Genomic DNA, 25,550 nt, shown 5'->3' with positions numbered 1-25,550 from the left:
TTTATTTAGAAAATCAATCATTTTTATTGTCTATTCTTTGCTTCTGATAAAAACTGCCATAAAAATTCTCGTTAAATATATATTTTTCTAATATAATTGAGCTTATTTTGCTGCAGGAATTTTTACTCTTTAATTCCTCAATTGATTTTCCAAGTGTTCATTTCTATTTTCTCTTATATTTGAACTGATTTTACCATTTCTGCATTTAGTTCAAAATCGTTTCTAAAGGGTGCCAAAGGAGAGAGAGAAAAAAATCCCAAACCTCCTCAGTTGAAATAAAAACTTGAAGCATTAAAAGAATATAAAATATTTACAAAAATATAGTTTAAAATATTTTCCTTACCTGATGTATTATGTCAGAACTTGGTGGAACTTTCAGTGTAATCGAATTATATTCCTCAGCTAAGAAAAACAAGACACAAAACTTGATATAAAGGAATACCAGAATAATTGCCACACATTCATCCCTCCTACAAATGGCACTCTCAGTGAGTTTGGTCATTTGGTTGCCAAAAATTCTGTTTGAACAAGTGGCACTAGGTATCTTCTCAGCATTTTGCAATTCCTGTTACAAACTAGAGAGTGCATTCTGACTTGGCTCTTTGGGGAGTCACCCCTAAAGGATTAAAGTAATATAGTTTCTGATTTGTTGTGGTTTCCTTCTAAACACTTAAAAGACAATGGAATTGGGGAGGGATTAGAGGGTCAATTTATAACCTCTTACAAAAATTACTTCAAGTTGTTATGTTCATTATTGGGTTTCTGCCACCCACAACTTCATTTCACATCTTACAACCTGTGATAAACATGTCACATTGTATATGTTATAACATCAATTAAAAATGTTAAAGTTTATCCAGCTTTTTAGCTTGAATCATATAATTGAAAGACAGTCAGTCTTTTCTTTCCATATCATACAACTGAGGCTGAGTGTATATTGTCAAACTATTTTTACTTTTTAAAAAAGCTGGGAAATTCAAAGCGGATCTATACTAACTATCTACATGTATAATTTTTGAAGAAGAAAAAGTAAAGGCATTTGACAATCAGACTTTTCACATTTGTTAGACCCTTATTAATTTAAATACATAAGCTAGGGATAGGAATTGTGATTTTTGTTATCTTTCCCCATTCCTATTGAGCTTTGAACCATGCTAACAGGAAGCATATATTTTAGCATCTCCCTTACTCCATCCTTCAATAGGTCCAAGATATGGGACTTAAGCCATGATTCTCTTAAATCATTGACACGTGATTATAACAAACCCACAGTATTTTCTTCTCATATTCCTGAATTCTTAAGTTAATTTGTATGATAATTTGAGTTTGGGAACTTTTATTTAAATAAGGCATTTGAAGTACTTCATGTAGGTTCCTGCTTATTCTTCTTTCTTTCTCTTTCCTTTCCCCCTCCAAAAACAGTCCTCCAAATTAAAAAGCAAACAAGGAGAGGTGACTCCTACCATGTTGTTTTTTTTGATGTTATTTCTAATATGGCTAAAAAAGCTAAATCTGTCTGAGAAGGATGTTCATGGAAAGAGTACGGGTTAGGGGTTTATGTGAATGCAAAGAGTGCTCATCCTAAGATTAGACTAGTAGCTATGAAGTTGATGGGCAAGTAATATTATCATATCCAAAAAAAGAGTACATCATACTGATAATAGAGACTTCATTTGGGGGCAGCAAGAAAGTAGTGGATAAAGGAGGGTTTATTATGTTTTTTTAGAAGTTAAGAAAAAAACCCCAAAATATCAAAGTCTATATAGGTATGATTTTCTAGTATTTTTTTTAAATACTATTAAAATAAACATAGTATTGTGGATAACAGAGATATGGGCTTAGAAACATGAAGTCATGAGTTCCAATTCTACCTTTAGATATTTTCTAGCTGTTCAATCCTAAATCAATTAAATTCCCTCAGTCTCAGTTTCTTAATCCATAAAAAAGGGATATAATAGTTCCTACCTCCCAGGATTATTGTGAGGTAATTTTAAATACACTATAAAATCATTCAGAGGCTTGGCATCAAGACAAATTTTTAGTGAATGCTAAAACAATATGGCAAGGGTACAGGCTAGGAAATAATTTGTTAGGGAAAGTGGAAGCTATAAAATGTTTAATAATATGGTTGTGTAAAACTGAAGGAAGTACTTATCTATGCATCTCCCTAATTTCTGCTGTCATGGGGCTCAGAAAGGAAGCTTCTCAAATGACATGGGAACCATTATTTCAAAATATGTCTCTATTTAGTTCTATTTAGTTAGCTAATGATTGAAGATTTTCCATCAGTGGCTATGAAAACTGGAAATATGGAAATCAGCCATTCCTTGAGATGCCAGTAAAAGTTTTTAAAAAAGTAAAAAAAAAATTTTTTTTAAATAAATTAATCCTTTGACTTTTTGCTCCAAATCTCAGGATTTTGCCTATATAAAGTTGTCATATGCTTTATTGAACAGTTTGGATCAGATAAATCTGAATACTGCCATAGGAGAAATCTCAGCATTTATTCAATGGCAGTGATACAACTGTAAAGAGGGTATAATAAGCCTTCTCATTTCATTGGAAATGTTGGTCACTAAAAGTCTATCAGATCAATTTTTGACATACTAATTTGAAGCCCTCTAATTTGGGCTGGGCTACAGATTATCTTTGTATTATATATGGAAACAGAATTTGTTGGATAAATTAGCTAAAATTATGCAGGATATGTTTAACCTACCTCTAACAGTAAACTTTTAAAGAACTTTATTATTTTAACTATATACAAATATATAGTTAAAAATTACTCATCTATTAAATTAGACAGGCCCAAAGAAATCTCTATTTTGTTAGAACTAAGTGTGTTAGGACTTGCCAGAGCTTGTGACCCACTGACACACTCTTTGAGAACACTGAGTCATCTTCATGCCTCAATGAAGCATAGAAACATGAGGTTGAATTTAGCGAAGGTGAAAGTAATTAACCTTTCACTTTAAAAAAAAAAAACTCTACAAACTATTATTTATTCATTCTAATTCAGTTTCTGAATTAATGAAGTCTGATTTTAAATGTGAAATAAAACCTACAAACCATTATTTATTTATTCATTCCAATTCAGTTTCTGAATTAGTGAAGTCTGATTTTAAATGTGAAATAAAAATAGACTTTTGTTCATTTAATTTACATAAATAAAAAGGACAATTTGAAACTTTTCATCAGATGCAAAATTGAAGCAAGTTTTGTTAACTTACAGAATTTGTTACTTTTGTAAAGTGATCAAAAATCAAGTAAGTAAGGGCAAGTAAAAGTTCCAACATGGTAGTCCTTTTCATAGAAATGCTTATCATTCTAATTTTGGATCATTTAAGATTTTACGAAACTCAAATTGTAGAAGATTAAATGTAGCATTTACATGCTACGTATCAAGTTTTAGCCTTGAAAACAGGAAATCTTTACATTTGATACAGTATCTTTTAAAGAGTCAAACCATGATTTTGCATGATAAGCTCTATACACTGAGACTTGGCTTTTGCCAAAATCTTATTCTCTGTTTTCATATGTCTTTATCACTCCCTCAATTTTCCTTTTTTACAGCATTCTTCATTTGGTTAAATCTAACAAGCCTCTTGATTTGTGAGGCAAATTCTGATAAACCCAACTTGGCAATTTCAATTGCTTTGCTGAAATAAGTATGCGGCTATCTAGACCTTCAGGATCAAACTGTCTCCTTGAAGGTGGCTGGAAAATAATCATTATACTGGGTTTGACATAGGCTATCAGGAGGTGGGGATGGAGGGAGATAAGGAATGGAAAGGCAATAAATCAGACATAAAAAATGTTTTTATAAGTGAAAAATTTTTAATTTATTTGAAATGAATCTTGTAAACACACATATATAATCACATTCTTTTTTCTCTCTCTGTATATATGTATATATATTCTTTGAAATGAATTACACATATAAATGACAGACATGATTTTATATATATATGATTCATTTTAAAGTTTTATATATATACATATACATATGCTACATTTATATAAAGAATGTGACCATATATGTGATTTATTTCAAGTTTTAAAATTATATAACATATAATTATATATGTTTGTGTGTGTGTATGTAGGTGTGTGTGTGGAGGGAGAGATAGAGACAGAGAGACAGACAGAGAGAGGGAGGAAGGTATGAGGGATGTTACGCAGGATATTTAGCAGCTCCTAAATAAATGCTTATGTGTTTGAATAGCTGCTATTTTTATCATGGAAATTAAAGCTGGAAGGGACCTTAAAAGTTGGTTTTTTTTTTTTGGTTTAACAATTATTTTGAGATGTTTTCAATTTTTCTTGAGTAGTATTACAAATTGGAGTTATTCAACAAGGTTAGGGATGTGTGAGAAAGGAATCTCCAAGTAATTTAAAGAATCTGACCCCTGCTGAAAAAATCCTTTTAAATATAGTGGGCAGGGCTTTCCTTGGGCACTACTAGACTTCAATTCCGACACTCTTTGTTTTCTCTCTGGTATCTCATCTTTTCACTCCCTCCAGATATCCAGTGCTTGTATGTTCTCTCCCTTTTCATTAGTATAAAAACCTGACAGTGTGTTTCCTTACCTTAAATAAATGTCATGTTACTTTTCCCAGGATTGTCAGTTAAGTAGGGGGTGAGGAGGACAGTGGAGATGGAGAATAGGGATGAATCTCTAATTATGGAAATTCTGACATCAGAGTGTAAATGTTCAGACATGATATCCCCAAAAGTCTTAGTGCTTAAATTGTACTAAGACTTTGGGGGATAATCTGTATAAATCGTGTGTCTAATTTTTATCAGATTAGGGAGGAAAGTGTCTCAAAGTTCCTTGCAGTTTATGTAGCTGATAACTTTTACCTTATAGTTAGCTTATACTTTTATACTTAGCCCAGAAAGTACCTCTCCATACTCCAAAGAGGCAGATTTGAGACCATTTGCCTGTATGAGGAAACTGTTGGGGAAACCCAAGTTTGGTGGGAATTCCCACTGTTTCTATGGTAGTGATGGAAGCTAAAATTACCCACTTGGGTAATATTGAGAGAGGAGAGAGAGGGTTTCTAACTCTGCCATTTCTGTAGAAATTGCAGGTATCTCCAGCTATATTTGACCGCAGGGAGTTTACCTGTCTCCTCCTCTCTCCCTTCCCACCCCATTCTTTCCCCTAAGGATCGAAAGCAAAACTTCTGACTTGGCAATAGTGTCAGGTTCAAATGTTCCACATACATGTTCAGGCCTGTGATCTCACAATCACCTGGCTTGCTTCAATAACAAAATCTAACTTTGTAAGCTGTCCTGCAGTGTAAGCAATAGAAAATAAATTACATGATTTCAGTGATCTATGCCATATATTGACACTGGAGGTCGAGAGTTTTCAGGGTCATTAGCTTTAAAAACACAAGTGGAACACTTTATAGTATGGTACAAGCAGGCCATAGATGGAATATTAGTCAATTAAAGAATTTACTTAAGCTTTGATCCAGAAAAAATAAATATTTTAGAGATTTTGATAACAAAAATGATTTTAGAGGTATTTGTCCAATAAGTTATATGTCAAATTATGTATATAATAACATATGCATGTACATAATATACTTATATGTGTGTATGTATCTGTGTGTGTGTATATTGAGTACATATACGTGATTGGGACCAGACCTTCAATTTTATTGTAATGGAATTATTGATGAGAAAACTCCTTTACCAAAACAGATCAACACCTTCTCTTCAAGAGCTCTCAAAGCCACTAACAAAATCAACTGACATGCCTAGAATCATACAGCCAATTATGTGTCAAAGATAAGTTTTGAATTCAGCTCTTCCTTGTTCTGAAGCCATCACTCTATCCACTACACCATACTATTGCTTATCAAATGAGAGTCATAATTGTTTGTGACATATTAAATTCTGGGAAAAGGACTATATTTTGGCTGACCTACTGTTCAAAATAGCTTTACCATTTATCCAATTACATTAAAATTTGAATAACTATTATTGTACATACCTTTAGGGAGACCTGTATCTTGAACAGGATATTTTTCTGACTGTACAACAACAAAAAGAAAAGCTGTATTAGTATGAAGATATTCAATAATCAGATCAGGTTAAGATAAACTAGAATTATTTGCTATGGGAAAAAGATATTCAAATTATAATATTTTAAGCATTCTGCTTAGGGATTTATCAACAGCAGTGGTTTATTTACTACTATCAATTTTATAGATGATGAAATGATTGTACACATATAACCTATATCAAATTGGGAAAGAAGGAGGAAGGTGTTAGAAACCTAGTGATAACTCAATGGAGTTGATAGAAACAATGCTTTAGTTTACACCTTTGAGAATTCACACATTAGCTCACATTTTGGAGTTCACAAGATCGGGAGATTCACAAGTCAGAAACCCACAATCCCACGCTCTCAGAGGAGGAGTCAACCTTTGGGTTCACACCTTTAAGAAAGAGATCATATATAAGAAGCTCTTAGAGCTTCAGTCAGTCAGTCAGTCAGTTGAAAAAGATTGAAAGCCAGAAGTCAGTCAGCTAAGGAGATTGACAAGCTAGACTGCAGTTGGGCAGAACTGGGGATTTGGGAGAGGAGAACCAAAATTCAGAGAGAGCTGGAGGCTGAAGCTGGCAGACAAGCTGCAAGAACTCTTGAAACCAAGGAAGGAGATAGGCCTCTAAGAAAAGTAACCAGGCTATTTTGGAATTGAATTTTAACTCCTGGCTGTATTTGAAGTGATTGTTACTTGGAATGGAAACTAGCTGCTTTCAGAAAATCTCCCCAAGAAACCTGCTCACAGAGAACCATCATATATTATACAAAAGAAGAGAACACCACAGGGAGGAATAGAATTTGGAACTCAAAACTAAAAAAAAAAAAGTTAAAATAGTTTTAACATGTAATTGGGAAAAATAAAAAAGATTAAGGCTCAAACAAATCTGTCTAATATAACAAGAAGTCAAAGAGAGTAGAACAAATGTTCCTAAGATCCTAATTTTGGCTCTGATCACTAAATACACTTCCTCTCTTCTATACAGTATTATTCTCCATATCTTACTTCCTATATTTTAGAATACACAACTCATTTAAAAAGCACTTGTTTCATATTAGATTATTACACATTTTCCCATTATATAAATACGTACAGAAGGCAATATGGTAGCAGAAAGAAAAGAGTCCATATAAAATATGGAGTTGAACTTCCTAGATTCAAATCCTGCTTCTTTTGCTTACTATCTATATCCCTTCAGACAATTCCTGCAAGTTTCTTCATCTACAAAAGGAAAGAATTAGACTGTATGGCTTCTGAAGCTTCTTCTAGCTCCATATCTATAATATTATGATCTTAGTTTGAAGGCTGAAGTGAACTGAATTTGGAGTAAAAGGGTTCTAATCTTGGCTCTACCACTTACTATTTGTACAACTAAGAGCATCCAAATGATTCTAGAGTAAGAGGGAGCCACCAGAATTTATTGTATTAGGGTTTGCCACAATCAGGAAAATTATTTTGGAAGTTCAGGGAAGTTTGGGTTTGAGGTAGGAAAGAATTGAGGGGGAGATATGGTGGTGGCTATATGAGTTAAGAGGAAAGGACAGATGGAGAAAATTGTGGAGGTGGATTTAACAAGATTTGGCAAATGACTGGATATGTGGGATGAGTGAAACTGAAGTCAGGAAAGGAATGGAGGATATAAAAGGAGGTGGCTGGAAGGATTGTGGTAGTCTCATGAGAAGGGAAATTTTGAAGAGGGTATGTGGAAATTAGTTCTACTTTTAGATGCATTGAGTTTAAAATGTTTATAGGACATCTAGTATAAAATACCCATCAGGCTGTTGGTGATGCAGGGCTGGAGCTCAGGAGAGATATTAAGACTGGATATAACCTAGTTATCATCTGCATAAAGATAATAATTAAATTAGTTGGAACATGTGAAAGCATTAAGTGAGAGAGTAAAGAGGAATGATGAGAGTCTTGGGGAATACCCACAGTCAAGGGCATGGGGTAGATGATAAATCAACAAGGGAGTGTTCAGACAGGCAGGAAAAACGTCAAGAGACAATACTGTCAAAAAAATTCAGACTGGAGAGAGAGTACCTAAGAGGAGGAGGCCAAGTGCTGCAGAGGGTTCAAGAAGAATGAAGACCAAAAAAAGAAACCATTATACATGGAAATTCAGATATATTAAAGAGAGTATCTTTACTTTAGTGATGAAGTCAGAAGCCAGCCTGAAGTGAGTTGAGAAGAAGAGAGGGCATAGACATTAAATAATTTAGCCTCTCTGGAATGTCTTTCTCATGAGTAAAATGAAAGATTTGGACTGAAGGGTTTCTCAGGTCTGTCCCAGCTATGATGCTATAACTTCATCTCATAATTTCTATATGCAATTCATTCCATACTGAACAGACATTTGAGTGCCTACTCTCTCTCTCTCTCTCTCTCTCTCTCTCTCTCTATATATATATATATATATATATATATGTATGTATATAAGTATATATGTGTGTGTATGTCTACACACATATAAAATGTTACATTTGCATTATATACATATACATATATACACACATATAAATATGTCCATAGCACCACATCAGAGTGAAAAGTTTCTTTAAAAATTAGATAAAGATTTATAATCAGAATTTAATTATTAATGCCAATGGAGGGGAGTTATAAAAGTAGTTATTTTAATAATTACTTTTAAATTAAATTAAAATAAATCATATCTCCACAACACACCATATTTTTATAGTGCTTTGATAGTTACAATGTATTTACCTCACTACCACCTTATAAAGTAGATAGTGAGAATATTATAATCCTTATTACTTGTTCAAGGACATGCTTCAAAAAAATATAGGAGATAGACATCAAACATAAGTGCTTTGATTCTATTTTCCTCAAAATGACCTATATGTATCAAAATATTCCCAGCAGCTCTCTTCTCAGAGCAGAAGAATTGGAAATCAAGGGGACGTCTATCAATTTAGAAATGGCTCAATAAATTGTGGTGTGTGTTTATGATGAAATATTGTTGTTCTGTGGGAAATGATGAACAGGATGCTGTCAGGAAGAAAAGAAAAAATCTGGAAAGTCTTCCATGAACTCAAGTTGAAATGCACTACATATAAAGTAACAGCAATGTTCTGGGATGACCAGCTGTGAATGACTTTGCTATTATCAGCAGTACAGTCATGCACGACTACTCTGAAGGACTTATGTTGAAAAATCCTATCCAGAGAAGAAACTGATTGTATCTGAATACAGACCGAAGCGCTCTCTCTCGCTCTCTCTCTGTTTTTGTCTCTGTCTCTCTCTCTCTCTCTGTCTCTGTCTCTTTCTGTCTCTCTCTCTCTCTGTCTCTCTGTCTCTATCTTTCTCTGTCTCTCTCTGTCTCTCTCTCTCTTTCTCTCTGTCTTTCTCTCTCATCTTAATTTTTTTTTTTTGAGGGTTTTAATGTTCATTAGGGTGGGAGATCTATGGTCTTGGGGTTTTTTTTTTTGTTGTTGTTGTTTTTACAACTTGACTTTTGTGGAAATGTTTTGCATAACTTCACAAGTAGTATCTTAATTGTGGGTGGGGATAAGGGAGAGAACCTAGAACTTAAAAATTTTAGAAATAAATGTTTTAAAAAATTGTTTTGAATGTAAGTGGGACAAAATATTAAATAAAAAATCTTAAATTTCAAAAAAATCTTAAACTAAGAAAAATAAAATTTCAGGCATTGCTAAAATTGCCTTTTCAGGTAAAAGTACAGATAAATTACTTTCTTGCATTTCCTTTAATAATGAGGAAGTCTAGGCAAAGCAAAGTAAATCTCTTTTTTTGCTGAAAAGACAATTTGTTAATTCTTGATGTTTTATTTCTTATTGATTAAGTAATAAATATAAGCTAACCCACTTCTTCCAGATAGCCTAGTATGAAAAATGTTAACACTGGACAACTTTAGAGGCAATTTTGAGGAAGTTTACGAGCACACTGTTAATGGAGCTTTTTAAAAATCTATATAAAAAAGGAAAACAATAATGGTTTCCTAAGAAAAAGGGAATGGGTAACAAATAAATAATAATATTTATACTTTGTAAATAAATCTAGAATGGAAATTTTTTTAAAAAGAAAGTTTTTCCTCACAGCTAAGCCTGGATAGGAGAAGTAGTTATCTCACCTTCCATCCCCACCCACATTGTCTTCTCTTCTAATTCTAACTGAACTTGAAAGTAGCATGAGTCAGTTGGCGAAAATGCTAATAGATTAGGGAAAAATAAGGCAATGAGGGTTGTAAGAGCAAAAATCACTTGATTAGTTTTATTAATTCTACCTCTAAAATAAACCTTGCATCTCTCCTTTTCTCCCTCACATAGCCATCTTCTTAAAGTAGGCCCTCAACAATTCCAATGTAGACAAATTCTAATAGCCTCTTAATTAACAGCCTTCTGGTCTCTAGTTTCTCCCATCTCCAATTCATCCTCCATAAAACTGCCAAATTGATCTTCCATAACAACAGGTTTGACCACATCACCCCTATGCTCAAGGAATCCTAATGACTTCTTCTTGCCCTTAAAATAAAATACAAATTCATTCCTCTGTTGGATTTTTAAACCCTTCCACAATCTGTAGCCAAACTGATTTTCCAAGGATACTGCACAATCATTTCTTTTATGGATGGTGTGTTCCAACCAAATTGGCCTGCTTATTATTATTCCATGATGGGATCATAGATCCAGAGCTGGAAGGGCTATCTAGTGCAGACTGTTAGGCTCTGAGACAGACAAGGAAAATGAGGGTCAGAAGGGTGGGGGAGAAGGAAGATAGCATGACACATCTCTGTGTAGTAAATGACAGGTAGGATTTGAACCCAGAACTTCTCTAAGATTTGTGCTTTTTCCATTATGCTATGCTGTCTCTCTGTTCAACAGAATACTTTCTGCCTTCTTGACTTTGCATTCTGTCCCCATGATGCAATACACCCTCTAATTATCTAAAATTCATAAATCCCCTAGTTTTTTTTCAAAGCTCAGATCAAGAGACACATCCTCTAGGAAATATATGGTCTCACCCCTTCAATAATTGCTAGGGATTCTGAAAAATCCTTTTTATTCATTTTGCCTTTTATTTTCTATGAATGTGTTGTACCCTCTCCTCACCCCCATCCCAACCCTCACAGACTGTCCTTCAGGAACAGGAATGTTTCATTTTTGTCTCTTTATCCCAAGTACCCAGCACTATACCTGATATACTGTAAGCACTAAATCTATGCTTGCTGAACTGAATTGAATTTTTCTCAACATCAGTTTCCCTGTCTAAAAAATAAAGATAATATATAATGTTATTTAAAATTATATATGCCAGTTGTAGTGAAGCTCTAGTGAGATGATGAATGAAAAATTGCTTATAAATCTTAAAACTCCATATAAATGCCAGCTCTTATCATCACCATTATCAGTAGTAATCTAGTCTCATAATTTTCTTTACTAATACTCATTAGTCCTGAAATAGAAATGGTTTGTAAAAGTTACTCAGGAATGGTGATTTAAAGATTGATGTATGAAGAAAAGTCAAAAAAGATACTTGTAAGATAAGTATTTGGTAAGTTATCAAAGTGGCCAAAGATAGTATTCAATTGAGTATGAATGTAAATAAAGGTAGAATGGATTGGCTAATGGAAAGACTTGGGATGGGTAGAGGGACATAAAGTTGCAATAAAATCAAAGAATAGGTACAAAATGAGTAAGACTGGAAGAAAAGAAAGGTTAAGAAAGGCTTTGTTTGGAAATAGTATTTCAATGTTATAGGAACCACTGATGCAATTCCATGAGATGACTGAGGTCTACTATAGAACAATGCCATGGGAATGAAGTGATATGGAGACAGTGGTATATAAGGATTTTATGGACCTCAAAACACAAAAGGTTACTGAGAGACAATGATAGAGGAATGGTATGATAGCAGGAGAGGAGCATAAAATAAAGCTCATCCCATTTTTCCTGGCCCTGAGAGTCTTTCTGACTCTCAGTCTCCTAGTCTTTCTGACTAGGAGAATGTCTTTCAATGGAGATGGTGCAGAGCATCTAATGTCAATCTAATGAGCCCATTTCAGTTAAAGGAAGGAGATAAAAGGAAGGAGATGAAATATCTAAGAATGTAGGAGTGTTTGCAAAAGATTAGTGTTAGAGAAGGTACAGTGAATATAAACAAACTGTTTGTAGCAATCTTTGACAGGGATGAACAGGAATTCAGGAAAATACTCCTAAGATGGAATGACTGAATAATGAGGAATGAGAAATTAAAACAATAGAAGAAATATTGGTGTAACATATTCCACAGGCAGATCTCAATCATAAGGATACATGACAACTTAGCATGTACCAGAATTCTAATAAGGTCTTCTAATTTATGAAGTATCATATAAACCAAAACTGATTACAATAAATTCCAAGTCACATCACAGATTGCTATATTTATAATAGGATTTTTTTTCAAATACTGGCATCAGTTAGGATTTAGGACCTTTTTGTTGTAATAAGAATAGGAACCAGACCTTTGATTTCATTGTAATATGAAACTCTAGATTATAGTAAACTCCTTCAACTAATTTAGACTGGAAATAACTATAATAATTAGTATTATAGTGTATTTATATAGTGCTTTAAGGCTTGTAGAGTGCTTTTATATCTATTTGATCATTTGATCTTTACAACAACCCTGTGAGGTAAGTGCTATTATTATGCCCATTTCATAGATGAGAGAACTGAAGTTGAGAGAGAAGTAAGATCTGAATTCAGATATTCCTGATTCCAAGTCCAGTAGTTTATCCACTGTGACACCTTTCTTATTGTTGTTTGGTTGTGTCTGAACCTTTGTGACCCCCATTTAAAAGTTTTCTCAGCCATTTCCTTCTTCAGCTCATTTTACAGATGAGGAAACTGAGGCAAATGGGGTTAAGTTATTTGCCTAGGGTCATACAACTAGTCTCGGACATCAGATTTGAACTTAGATTCCTTGTTGTGGTAACTGTTGATTCCTTAACTGTTGCTCCAACCACCATGCCACTTATTTCCCTTTTGTGATATCTGGCTGCCTCTTATAGTTTTATAGAGTTTTCCAGAGAATGAGAGATTAAGGGATTTCTACAGGGTCATTGAGCTAGTAAGTTTCAGAGGCCTTCTGGGTCCAAGACCATTTCTCTATACACATTTGTTGTAATAGCACTTTTTAAAGATTAGGTTATATCTGAATAGATTTTAATCTTTTTTTAAAAACCATTTATTCTAATTGGATGTTTTCTTGACCTTTAAAAACATATAACAAGTACATTTTTATTTCAAAAATAAGTTACTAGAAGTTCTAAATAACAGATTTAGTAAGGCAGAGTCTCAATCAAAAATGAATAAGCCTTTATTTATCTCTATATGCTTAGTATTTAAGCATTATGCCAAATATAGGAGATAAATGAGATTAAATAGAATTAAGAGTACACTAATTATCTGTATGTGAATTATTTTAATCTAAAGAAAAGAAAGGCTTATTGGATCAGGGTGTTTGAGGTAGGATAAAAAGTTTTCATGGGGAAAGTGAGATTTGAATAGAGTCTAGAATTTTGATAGAGAAAAGGGAGGAGGGGAAACAATAAAACATATATAAGTAAACAGATTAAGGAGAATGAGCACTGAGTATATTAAAAGCAGGGATGAAACTGGTCTGATTTAAGAGCACAGGTAGGCTGTTTGTGTGTGTGTGTGTGTGTGTGTGTGCATATATGTGTGTGTGTGAAGTGTAATGGGAAATAGATAGGTAAGCAGAGGAAAAATCATAGATAAATTTCAAAAGTTCTCCATGGGAATTTAACTGTAGATGCTATTGGAGATTTCTACAGGAAAGAATCACAGAATAAAGTCAGATTAGTAGAAGCACGCAGGATATAATGTATGGATGAGCAACTGATGTAATACTTACTAGGAGACTGTCATGGTAGAAGTAGAACAAGAGGTGATAGCAATGCAAAGGAGGAAAAACAGGATCTGGAATACATTTTAAAGCTATAATAGGACCCTGAAAAATTGAATGAAAGTAGGCTCAGCGGTGTCAAACACACAGACTATGGACTGCTCAAGTCCCACCATATTCATAATTTAGCTCAGACCAGATTAAAACGTAAATGGAAAATATTTAACAAAATATACAAAAATGCAAAAGCACAGGTAATGCTAATATGTATTTTTCCAAGTTATTATATAGTCCACAGGAGTCTTTATGTATGGTTTAGTGGCCTCTGTATCTATTTAAGTTTGACCCCACTGGATAGGAAAAGAATAATTCATCAGAGATAAATCCAAGTTTTCTATCTTGACAGACTATGAGAATGGTGATGTCATCGAAATTCTGCAATCTGCTTTTTTTTTAAATAACCATTCATTCTGCAGTGTATTTTTTAATAAAAGACAAGTAACTAACAAGCAAAATACTATCAGGGATTTGTCTTTAAATACTTCCTAAGCCCCGAAATAAAATAAAAATATATTTCCTTGGATATATCATGTGATCCATAAATATTTAACCTCATCTTCTACTCTTCTAAATTTATAATAGTAAATAATAATAGTTGATAGGCTTTAGAAGTGGAAAGATCCTTAAAATACATTTTGAGTCATCAAGAAAAGAATAAATTATATTTGGTTTAGTTTAGTGCTAAGGGTATTTTATAGTATAATCATTTTTTTTTAATTGGCAACTAAAACATAAACAAATAAATAAATAAATAAGAAAATGGCAATCCATGTGTGGCAAACTTGAATTGACCACATATTTAGTTAAGCATAATACCTTTTTCTTTGCTGCATATTATATTCATAGTTAGAAACAAATTAATTTTTTCTAAAGCATTTGTTATCTTATACTTCTTTTCACACCCACATAATAGAGATAGTGTAGTAAATAAAGTCAAAAGAACATCAGATTTGGAGTCAGAAAACATGCAATTTAAGTTTCCCATCCTTAGGCTAGTTGCTTAATTTTCCCAAGTATTAATTTCCTTCCTCATTTGTAAAATGGAGATAATTATACTAAAACTATTTGCCGCAGAATGTTGTTAGGCTCAAATGAGATACTATGTTAAAATCTAACCAAATCTTATGTTACACTCAATCAAAAAGCATTCATTAAGTGCACGGTACCAAGTGCTGGGGGATATAATCTGTCCTCAAAGAACTTATATTCTAATAAATAAATGTAAGTAATTTTAATGTTTCTGCTAACATACCTAAGAAAGGATAGTACCAGTACTATTATCTAAATATTAAAAAATGGATTTATCCAAAAAATTAAAATTGGATTAATTATTATTCAAATAATTTACTATCTAATTAAATGTATTAATTATTTATTAATAATTATTAATATTAATATTAGAATAAGAATATTATCTTAAGAGGTTATAGGCTTTGCAAGACTTCTAAAGGGGTCCATGATACCAAAAAAGGTTAAGAATCTCTTGTCTAGAGTTTCATTACAGCCATTTTTTCCCCTTCTACAATGAAATGAATTTATAACAGGATTTCTAGATACATCTGTTTCAAAAGTATGTAATAACATAAACTATAATTAGTTATTTCCTGCATGTGGGCTCAGTTTTAAGTCTTGAAGGGGAAAATATCTCCTATATCACAAAGTATAAGCTATTTGATAAGATGTTTATCTCAGGAAAATATCACTTTAAGGTTCTTAATACAGTACTGAATAATGAACCAGTTGAAATCAAATGACATTTTTATTTAAACAAAAACCACAACATACCATTTTAAATGATAAAGTGCTAGGATCAGTATCTTCTACTGGTTCTCTGGTGGCATGATCTGTAAAAATAAACATGATGAAATTTAATTTCTGATAATGATTTTCAAGATGATGTAGGCCCTTAGTCATATTTTTAAGCCATTTTTCCTTCAGAAAGGATGTATGAAAAAGAAAGAAAAGAAAGAAAGAAAGAAAGAAAGAAAGAAAGAAAGAAAGAAAGAAAGAAAGAAAGAAAGAAAGAAAGAAAGAAAGAAAGAAAGAGAGAGAGAAAGAAAGAAAGAAAGAAAGAGAGAAAGAAAAAGATCGCATAGCATAGTATCAGAAACCTGGAAGACTGAGGTTCAAATCTTGCTTCTCACAAGTACATACTCTGTAATCCAAGACAAGACATTTAATTTCTAAGGGTTCTAGACAATTTTTCAAGGTTAATTTCTAATTGGAAAAAAAGGTATTGGCTTGTATTGGAAGATGGAAATTCCTCACCCAGGAATTTCCTATACTGATGAAATCACAGGTCCCTCTCCCATCTCTCCTGAAACCAGAAGAAGAAATAGGTTTAATATTAATTGGATAAACATATTTCTGAGAATTTTTAATTTCCCTTTATTCAATTTAATTATGCCATTTCCCCTGGAATATTTGGCTAACTAAAGCCTGTTTCCTATTAATATTAATCTCACCTGGCTAAAACCTGAGTTATGGAATTATAGTATTAAGAAATGAGTTTTTACATTCCTGAAATGAGTTCAAAAGAGAGGAAGAAAGAAATATAGCATCTACAAAATTTTTAAGTTCTTCCAAGGAGACTAAGCTAATTTTGTTGGTGAAAGAATTTCCCTTGCACTTACTCTTTGCTTATCTTTGTGACATATACATCTTTTCCTCTCAACTAGCCTTTTGGGACTTCTTTAAAATGTAGCCTTGCAATTTTGTAAGTGTAGGATTTTGCAAACTCACTATTTAAATCTGTAACTGAGTCCATTTATTAGTTTGTCTAACTTAGTTGATCAACCTTAATTAAGGGAAACATGAGATTAATAAATCTGTTTGATTAGCTAGGGTCACTAGCTAGTGTGATATGTTAAAAAAATTATTTCTTTGTCTCTCTGGCATAACTTTCTCCAAAAAGACCTTGTTTGCTCAGGATTATTTTTCTATCTTCTGAACCTGTTCTTAAGTATAATAAAACTTAGATTTTAATCTCTATAGTTTCTGCATTACTTGGCAACAGTAACCCCTGCAAACTCAAAGGGGAAAGAGTTTTCACATTAAGTTAGATAAAAGAAATTGCTAAAATAAATAAATAAAACTTTAGGGCAGATTATTGATCAAAAAAAAAAAGCCCCATAAGTCTATATATAATTAAATACAGCCATATATTTGAGGGACATATAGATGTGTATTTGTATGTATATGTGTATGTATATTATATATGTACATACAAATACATATATAAAAGAGACAGAGAAGAGAGCAAAACATACATGTTGTTGTTTAAAGATAGATTACAAACTGGATATGGATTTAAACCCTGGCACATGTGAGTCTGGACAGCTAAATTGCACAGTGTATAGAATACTGGGCTTGGAGTGAGAAAGATCTAGCCTCAAACACTTACTAGCTCTGTGATTCTAAGCAAGTCATTTAACCCTGTTTGCCTCAGTTTCCTCATCTGTAAAATGAGTTAGAGAAGGAAATGGCAAACTCCAGAATCTCTGTCAAGAAAACCCCAAATGAGGTCAAAAAGAACTGGACAACTAAAATGAATGAACAACACAACCAACAAATGTGAGTTTGCTATCAAACCTGTTCCTCCCTATCCTGAAACCATTTTAATTCTCTCTAACAAATTTTTGACATTCAAAATTATTTATTAAAATGCTAGATGGACAGTGTTTTTTATTAGGAATTCTAGGCAATTTAAAAGGATACATTATCTGCCCTTAAGTTTTCATTCAATTCAATCAATTTCATACTTATTAAGTCCATCACATGTACTAAAGGCACTATGCTATGGTGGTAGAAAGATGAAAAATGCTGTAGTTTTTTCCCTTAAGAAACTTACAGTCCAATGAGGGTGGGTCAGGAAGGAGATGTCTATATGTTTGATGGTAGAATGCAATAAGGACAAGGGAAAAAGCTAGAGAAGGTTACCTAAAAAAATTTGAGGGTGGAGGGGATCACTTTGGGAGGAGAGATTAGGAAAGGCTTCAAAGCGGGCACAGCATCTGAGGTAAATATTGAAGAAAGAGGAAGAGGAGAAGGATTTCAACAAGGGGAAATGTGTAAGCAGTGCATTTTGAAGCAATAGAGGACAAGATGATACTATGGAGGCACTGATAATACAGTTTTTCTGGAATGTAGAGGTTGAGAGGGGAATAGACTAAAACAAGACTCTTTAATTGGAGTCAGGTTGTAGAAAGTCTTAAGTGTTAGGCAAAGTTACTTGTATTTTATCTTCTCTACTTTCTCAATCCCCTGACTTCTAAACACACCACTCAACTGAAATCGCTCTCTCCAATGTCATTAATGATCTCTAAACTGCTAAGTTTGCCAAGCTTTTCTCATTTCTCATCTTTTTTTAACCTCACTGCAGCTTTTGACACAAGTGACCACATCCTCCTCCTAACATTCTCTTCCTCTGTTGTTCTCTCCTTGTTCTCCTCATACCTTTTTGACCACATGCCCTCAATATTCTTAGATGGACCATCAACTTACAGGTCTCTTTATCTTAAAGGTTCCCTAAAAATTTACCTTGATATACCTCTTTTCTTCTCTTGCTCTATTACTCAAACCAAGAACACTCATCCAGAACTTTTAGTCTTTATCAACTGATATTCACGGGCCATTCAGTGACTCATCAATTCAGGAAGTTAAAGTTAAATATCCCAGCAAGTCAAGAATATAGAGATTGTTCCAATATTTTGTCATGTGATACCATTAAATGTTGCAGGCATCTAGGATTTAAGTTTAAGTTAAAATGGTTAAGTGGAGAATTAAACAATACTCTTAGAGAGTTCAACAATTCCCAGAGATTTGAGTGTCAGCTCTATGTGAATCACTTACTTTTGAATTGTAGTCTTGAATCACAAAGTGAATCTCCTGGTAGTCTAGGAGGCATCTCAATATGTTCAAAGAATAATTCCTCTCCCAAAATCTACTCTTCTAACAAATGTCTTGACTTCTGTTGAGGGCACAACCATCCAATGTAGTTCAATGGGTAAAGTTCTAACTGGGATCAGAGGTCCTTGCTTTAAATTCTGGCCCTCAAAGAACCTCACTTTCCTTATCTATAGAATAAACAGGGTTTGAACTAGGCAACATGGTACAGTGGAAAGAACATTAACTATGTCAGAGGTCTTGGGTTCAAATTCCTCCTCTCATACTTACTACCCATGTGATTGTGGGAAAGTCAATTAACCTTTATGGATCTTAATTTCTTCTCTAAAATGAAGGGTTTAGGAGCAGCTAGTTAGTGCAGTGGACAGAGCACCAGCCCTGAAGTCAGGAGGACCTGGGTTCAAATCAGGCTTCATACACTTAATACTTCTTAGTTGTGTGACCTGGGTAAGTCACTTAACCCTAATTGCCTCAGAAAAGAAAAAGAAAAAGAAAAATTAAGGGTTTGGAATTGATGGCTTCTGAGGCTTTTCCTGTTCTAGATATATGAGCCTTTCTGTTTCCCAGGATTAAAACCATAGAGTCATTCTTGATTCCTTTGTCTCCTGTGCACTCCATTTCAAGAATCATCTTTTTGAATCTATCTTTACAATAAATCTCTTTTAAATTTGTTCCTTTTTCTCCAATCAGTAGCTAAATGGATTAGAATGGGAAGATTTTGAGGCAGGGAAACCCACCAGCAGGATATTACAATAGTCCAGTCTACCCTAGAATGATGGAAGTGTTAAAAGAAAGAAAGGGGCTTATTTGAGAGATGTTGCAAAAGTGAAATCTCTCTCCCATCCAATCCTATTTCCACATAGGTCCCCAAATAATTTTTCTAAAACACAGGCCTGACTGTTACTCTTATGCTCAAAAATCTTCAGTGAATAGAAATATATATAACATGACTGTACATGTATAACTTATATTGCTTACTGTTTTAAGGAGGGGAAAGAAAGGAGAAAAGAATTGGAATTCAAATCTTATAAAAATGAATGTTGAAAACTATCTTGGGGCAGCTAGATGATGCAGTGGACAGAGCACCAGCCCTGAAGTCAGGAGGACCTGAGTTCAAATTTGACCTCAGACACTTAACACTTCCTAGCTGTGTGGCCCTGGACAAGTCACTTAAACTCAATTGCCTCAGGGGGAAAAAAAAGAGAAAACCATCTTTATGTATAATTGGGAAAAATAAAATACTATTAAGTAGAATAAATAAATAAATGGATGAAAACTTTCAGTGACTCCTTAATGCCCATGGGATAAAATGTAAACTCCTAGACTTGGTATCTCTATCTGACTTCCATGTTTTCAAAATTATTTTCAATTAATCTGTCATAGATTCTGTATTACAGCAATTCTATAATTTTGTTCTTTGGACTGTTCTTTGGACTGATTGCTCCATCTCTCTCTCATCAGTGCCTTTACCCAGGTTGTCTATAATGATGATGATGGTAGTGGTGGCAATGGTGGTGGTTTAAGGATAGTGATAGCTAATAGTTATAGAGGTCTTTAAGGTTTATAAAGCATTTTACATATGTTGGCTCATTTGAAGTAGTCTTCTTTTCTGCTTCTAGTAATCCTTACCTTCCTTTAAAACTCAAGTATTCTGGTTCTCAGAAAAGTCTTCTTTGATCCTTCCAGGTTTTTATTCTCCCTTCCCCTCGATTTTCACTTATTCTACTTATTTTTGTATACATTGTGTTGCTCTAATTGCAAACTCCTTGATGATTGTTGTGGTTGTGTCATTTTTGTCCTGTTTGACTTTTCATGATCCCTTTTGGGGTTTTCTTGGTGAAGATACTAGAGTGTTTGCTAATTCCTTCTCCTGCTCATTCTAAAGATGAGGGAACTGAGGCAAACTGGATTAAGTGACTTGCCCAGAATTACACATCTAGTAAGTGTCTGAGGCCACATTTGAACTCAAGAAGACAAGTCTTCCTAATTCCCAGCCCTGTGCACACCTAGCTGTTCCTTGCCTTGACAATAGTATCTGTAATTGTATTTCTAGTTTTGAAAACAGTAGACAGGCAACATTTGTTGAATTTATTAAATTTAGTCACCAAAGGTTTCATAAAGAGCATGGGGAGGGCTATGTGTGACATAGACTTGAGGTCTTAAATCTTATATAAGAGAAGAGATCAAAAAAAAAAAAAAAAAGAGAGAGAAAGAGAGAGAAGAGATCATGTGGTCAGACACATATCGAGGGAAACAAAAAGATTTGAACCAGGTGACTTTTTTCTTTCTTTCTTTTTTTTTTTTTTTTCAGTTTTCCTTTCCTTTATTTTGAGTTTTTCTCTGATATATTTGTTATGATGATACAGAGAGTAATGAGATGGATAGGAAACCAAGACATGCTAACTAAAAGCAAAATTATGATATAGTCCAAGTTAGTGTTTGAGCTTAATCCTTTTATTCTCATTTTCATCCTTTTGTTCTTTGTGGCCAAATTCCTTGAAAAGGTCATCTATAAGAGGTGTTTCCATCTTCCCTCCTCTCTCTTAATCTCTTACAATCCAACTTGGTTTATTGTCCCACTAAAACTGTTCTCTTCAAAGTTATAGATCTCTTAAATTGCCTAATCCAATGACCTTTTCTCAATCTTCATTCTCCTTATCTCCATGTGGCCCTGGTGATCTGTGCATCATCCTCTTCTTTTTAAGTATTTTTTAGATAATACTGACATACTCTCTCCTGGTATTCCTCTTACCTATCTGACTATTCTTTCTCATTCTCCTTGCTAGATCTTCATGAAGATCTAGATCACACTCTCTAGCCACAAATTTCCCACAGGATTCTATCTTGGGCTCTCTTCCCTTCTCCCCCTATAGTACTTCACTTGCTGATCTCATCAGCTCCAATGAATTTAATGATCATCTCTAGTCTCCTCTCTGCAGATCCCAAATCTACTTATCTTGTCTCCAATCTTTCTGCTGATCTCTAATCTCACACCTACAATTGTCTTTCAGACATGGAGTACTTGATGTTAGGTAGATACTTTAAACACATGTTTAAATGCAAAATCGTTAATTTCTCCCCAAACCCTGTACCCCTCTTACCTTCTACCTGCCTTCTCTCTCCCTACTGAAGTCCATCTTCCATCAACCACTAAAATGATTTTCCTAAAGCTCAGGTCTAACAGTGTCACTCTTCTATTCAATAAACTTTAGCTGCAGGATGAAACATAAAATCCCGGTGTATTCAAAGCCTTTCCTTACCTAGCCCCCTCCTATTTTTCCAGTCTTCTTATATCTTACACTTAGTCATATATTTTTCCATCTAATGATACTGCTTCCCTTGCTGTCCTACTAACAAAACCCTCCATCTCTCAGCGTTGGTTTTTTGTTTTGTTTTGTTTTTGGCTCTGTCCCATACCTGAAATGCTCTCCCTCTTCATCTCTGCCTACTCTTCCCTGATTTTATTTAAGTACTAACCAAATTCCATCTTCCTTTTCCAACCCCACTTAATTCTAGTTCTCTCCCTCTTTTAATTATTTCTTCTTTGTTCTGTATATACCTTGTTTGTTGTCTCTCCCATTTAGATTGTGAGCTTTTTGAATCAGGAATTGTTTTTTGCCCCTTTTTGTATAATTGGAGGTTAGCACAATACCTGACACATAGTAGGCACTAAATGTTTCCTGACTGATTGATCAAGAAGTTTGGGCTCCACATCTCCATTCTTGGCCCTTGTTAAGAACATACTTCCTTTCCCACAAATGAGTGACAAAATGCTCTCATAACCAATTCCTTCTCACCCTCCAATCAAAATTTATTGCTGGACACTTCATGTCTTTACACTAAAGCAGTATTTCAACATAATTTATTTCCTTTGTAACCCTATATATTTTTCTGAGAAGGTCTATAGCCTTTATCAGACTGACAAAGAAAGTCCTTGACACAAAAAAGTTTAAGAGCTCCTGCTCTAAAATATAAATGATGACAAACTACTATCTCTTTCAGAGTTCTGTTATTTTAAAAAGAAATCAATACCTAAAGTTAAAAGATTATAGTGTAGAAATTCAGGAATTCTTTAAATTTTAGAAGGAATTTTAGGAACAGTGGGGAATGTGTCTAATTAATGCATGTAATCATATGGATCAGATATTTTTCTATTCTTTCTAAGCATGAAATCAATTCTACATTCCAAGAGAAAATAAGTATTGGTTGTAGAAGTGTGGGACATGAAAAGAAGCTACAACAGAAGAGCAATGGAGAAGAGAGAAGAGAAAATTTGGGAAGGGAAAAGGAAAACAAAAAACAGTAGTTAGCATTTTTAACTAGGCAGACATAGCTAAGAGAATGACAAGTTTGCAGGCCAAAAACTATAATTCTTTATCTTAATGAAGATCTTTTGGCCTCATGATGAAGTTTTTTATACTGATGGGAACAAAGATGGTAAGAGATTGAAATAGAGACTATAATTTTAGTCTTTTGAGGTCATTGAAGAAAGAGAATTTAAATGGAAGGACATACCCAGAAAAATTCTGTCTTGTTTTCTTGCACTTAACTTTATGGCTATTGAAACTGGCTCTCAGTTGTCTGAGATCAACTTTTAGCTCCATTCCCCATATTTCTAAGGGCTGTGTGCCTGTTGTTAGTATGGCATAGAGGGAATACCATTGCTTCTAAGTCAAGGAAAGTTGAACTCTAGTTCCAGCTTGTATGACATTGAAAAGGTCACTTCTCTGGGTTTCAGTTGACTTCTCCATAACATGAAAGATTTAGACTAAAGAGTCTCTAAAGTCCTTTTCATCCAGGATCATATTCAGTCAAATATAAGGAAAAGTTCTTCAGTTTTTTGGTTGCTATGACACAAACACTTCTAGTCCTTAAATCACTATTTGACATTTCAAAAATATATCAGAATATCATGAGATACCAACATATAGTTGAATTCAAGAAATAGTTGATAATTTCCACTTCTAGGAATTGAGAGAAATACAAAGTATTACAAATGACACATATATGATAATAATTTTTAAAATTACATAATACCTTTATTTGAAAGATACAAAACAAAGGCCTCTGTGAGTTACAAGGAGGAAGGCTGCTACCAAAAGGAGATAATAGGAAACACTTCATGGAGAAAATGGAATTTGAGCTGGAGTTTAAAGGATAGGAATTCATCATGCAGTGAAGGAGAGGAAAAATATGAGAGACAAAATAACAGCTTAAGAAAAGACAGAGGCTCAGGAAAATTTGAACCACAATCCAAGATGGCTAGGCATAAAGAAATCCTGAAAATCCCTCAGCCTGTTCTTGAGATCCTGGAATAAAAAAATTCTCAATACCAACTATGAACAAATATGATAGATAGATAAATTGGGGGGGGGGTAATTTTAGAGGGAAGGCACTAAGATTAATGAGGACTGGGAAAAGCTTCTTGATGAAGGGGTGATTTTAGCTGAGACTTGAAGAAAGCTAGGGAAGGCAGGAGATAAAGATGAGGAGGAAGAGAATTCTAGGAATAGGGGACTGCCAGGGAAAACACTAGAAGTCAAAAACAGTGTTTTGTGCAAGTAACAGCAAGAAAGTCACTGTCAAAGAGTATGAGGTGGGCAACAAGCTATAATAAGATTAGAAAGGTAGGAAAGGGAGAGATTATGGAGGGCTTTTATGGACTCATAACAAATTTATAAATCCAAGATTTCAGACAAGAGAGATTAAGCAAATCATAGTTTATTAAGGTATTTTCAGTTATCTTTGAAAGATTATAGGGAACTGAAGAGGTGTTCTAAAACTGACAAGTTGTCAATGTGGCAAATGCCATGCTGACATGGGCAGATGGGCAAATGGTGTCTAGATTTTCAAAAAGAAAAAAGAGTAGAATTTGATTAATGAGTATTCACAAAGGAGAGAACAAAGTCTTTAAACATCACAACATGGCTCCATAAAAAGCAGGTGATGACAGACTACTTTAATTTCTTTAATGACAAATTTATTAGATAAGATCAGTGGAAAACAGTTCACCCAAGTACACCTGAATTTCTGCAAACTATCTGACAAAGTTTCTTATACTATCCTTGTGGACAAATGAAGACATGAGCAAATTAAGAGTCAATTTTGGGCAGAGAGCCAAGATAGTAGAGTGGAAGGAATTAATGCATTTGTGCTCTCACCCACAACTACTTCAGACAGATTTATAAAATACATCAGCCTTGATAAAGAAATCCAGAAAAAAAATCACAATGAGTTCTTTGTCCATCCCAGGTCAGTAAATATAGATGTAGATATCTGGAGATACCAGAGACAGGATCATGGCAGGAGCACACAGTGCAAGGACATTTATTATGTCATTCAATGTCTGAAGAGAGGCTGTAACCCCTACAGGAGATCCCTAATCTACATTTAGGAGGTCCTCAGACTCACAACGAGACACTTAGATGGGATCATAACAGTTTTCTTGCCCACTACCATCCTGGGTGATCAGGGATGGAGTAAATGGAGATATATAAACAGCTTGGGGAAGGTCTGGGTAGTGTACTAAAAAAGAGGAAGTTCAGAAGCCAACAGCAGCAGCAGTGGTCTGGCTCAGACCTCAGATACAAAGCAGGATCTGACTTCAAGCATCTAACCCACCCTGCAAAAGA

At 34.0% G+C, this 25,550-nt stretch overlaps 1 protein-coding gene across 1 annotated transcript in view; it reads right to left on the bottom strand.

Annotated features, from left to right (window-relative positions):
• EDARADD (EDAR associated death domain) overlaps positions 1–25,550 on the bottom strand; it is a 101,229-nt gene that overhangs the window by 63,516 nt on the left and 12,163 nt on the right. Inside the window, 3 exon segments of the mRNA XM_003767805.4 lie at positions 344–402; positions 6,009–6,048; positions 15,799–15,857. Coding sequence (XP_003767853.3) covers positions 344–402; positions 6,009–6,048; positions 15,799–15,857 — 158 coding nt within the window.

Source organism: Sarcophilus harrisii, chromosome 4 (genome assembly GCF_902635505.1).
Source record: "Sarcophilus harrisii chromosome 4, mSarHar1.11, whole genome shotgun sequence".
Classification (NCBI taxonomy): Eukaryota; Metazoa; Chordata; class Mammalia; order Dasyuromorphia; family Dasyuridae; genus Sarcophilus; species Sarcophilus harrisii.
Note: the sequence above shows the minus strand (reverse complement) of the source record. Positions and strands in the feature narration are given on the sequence as shown.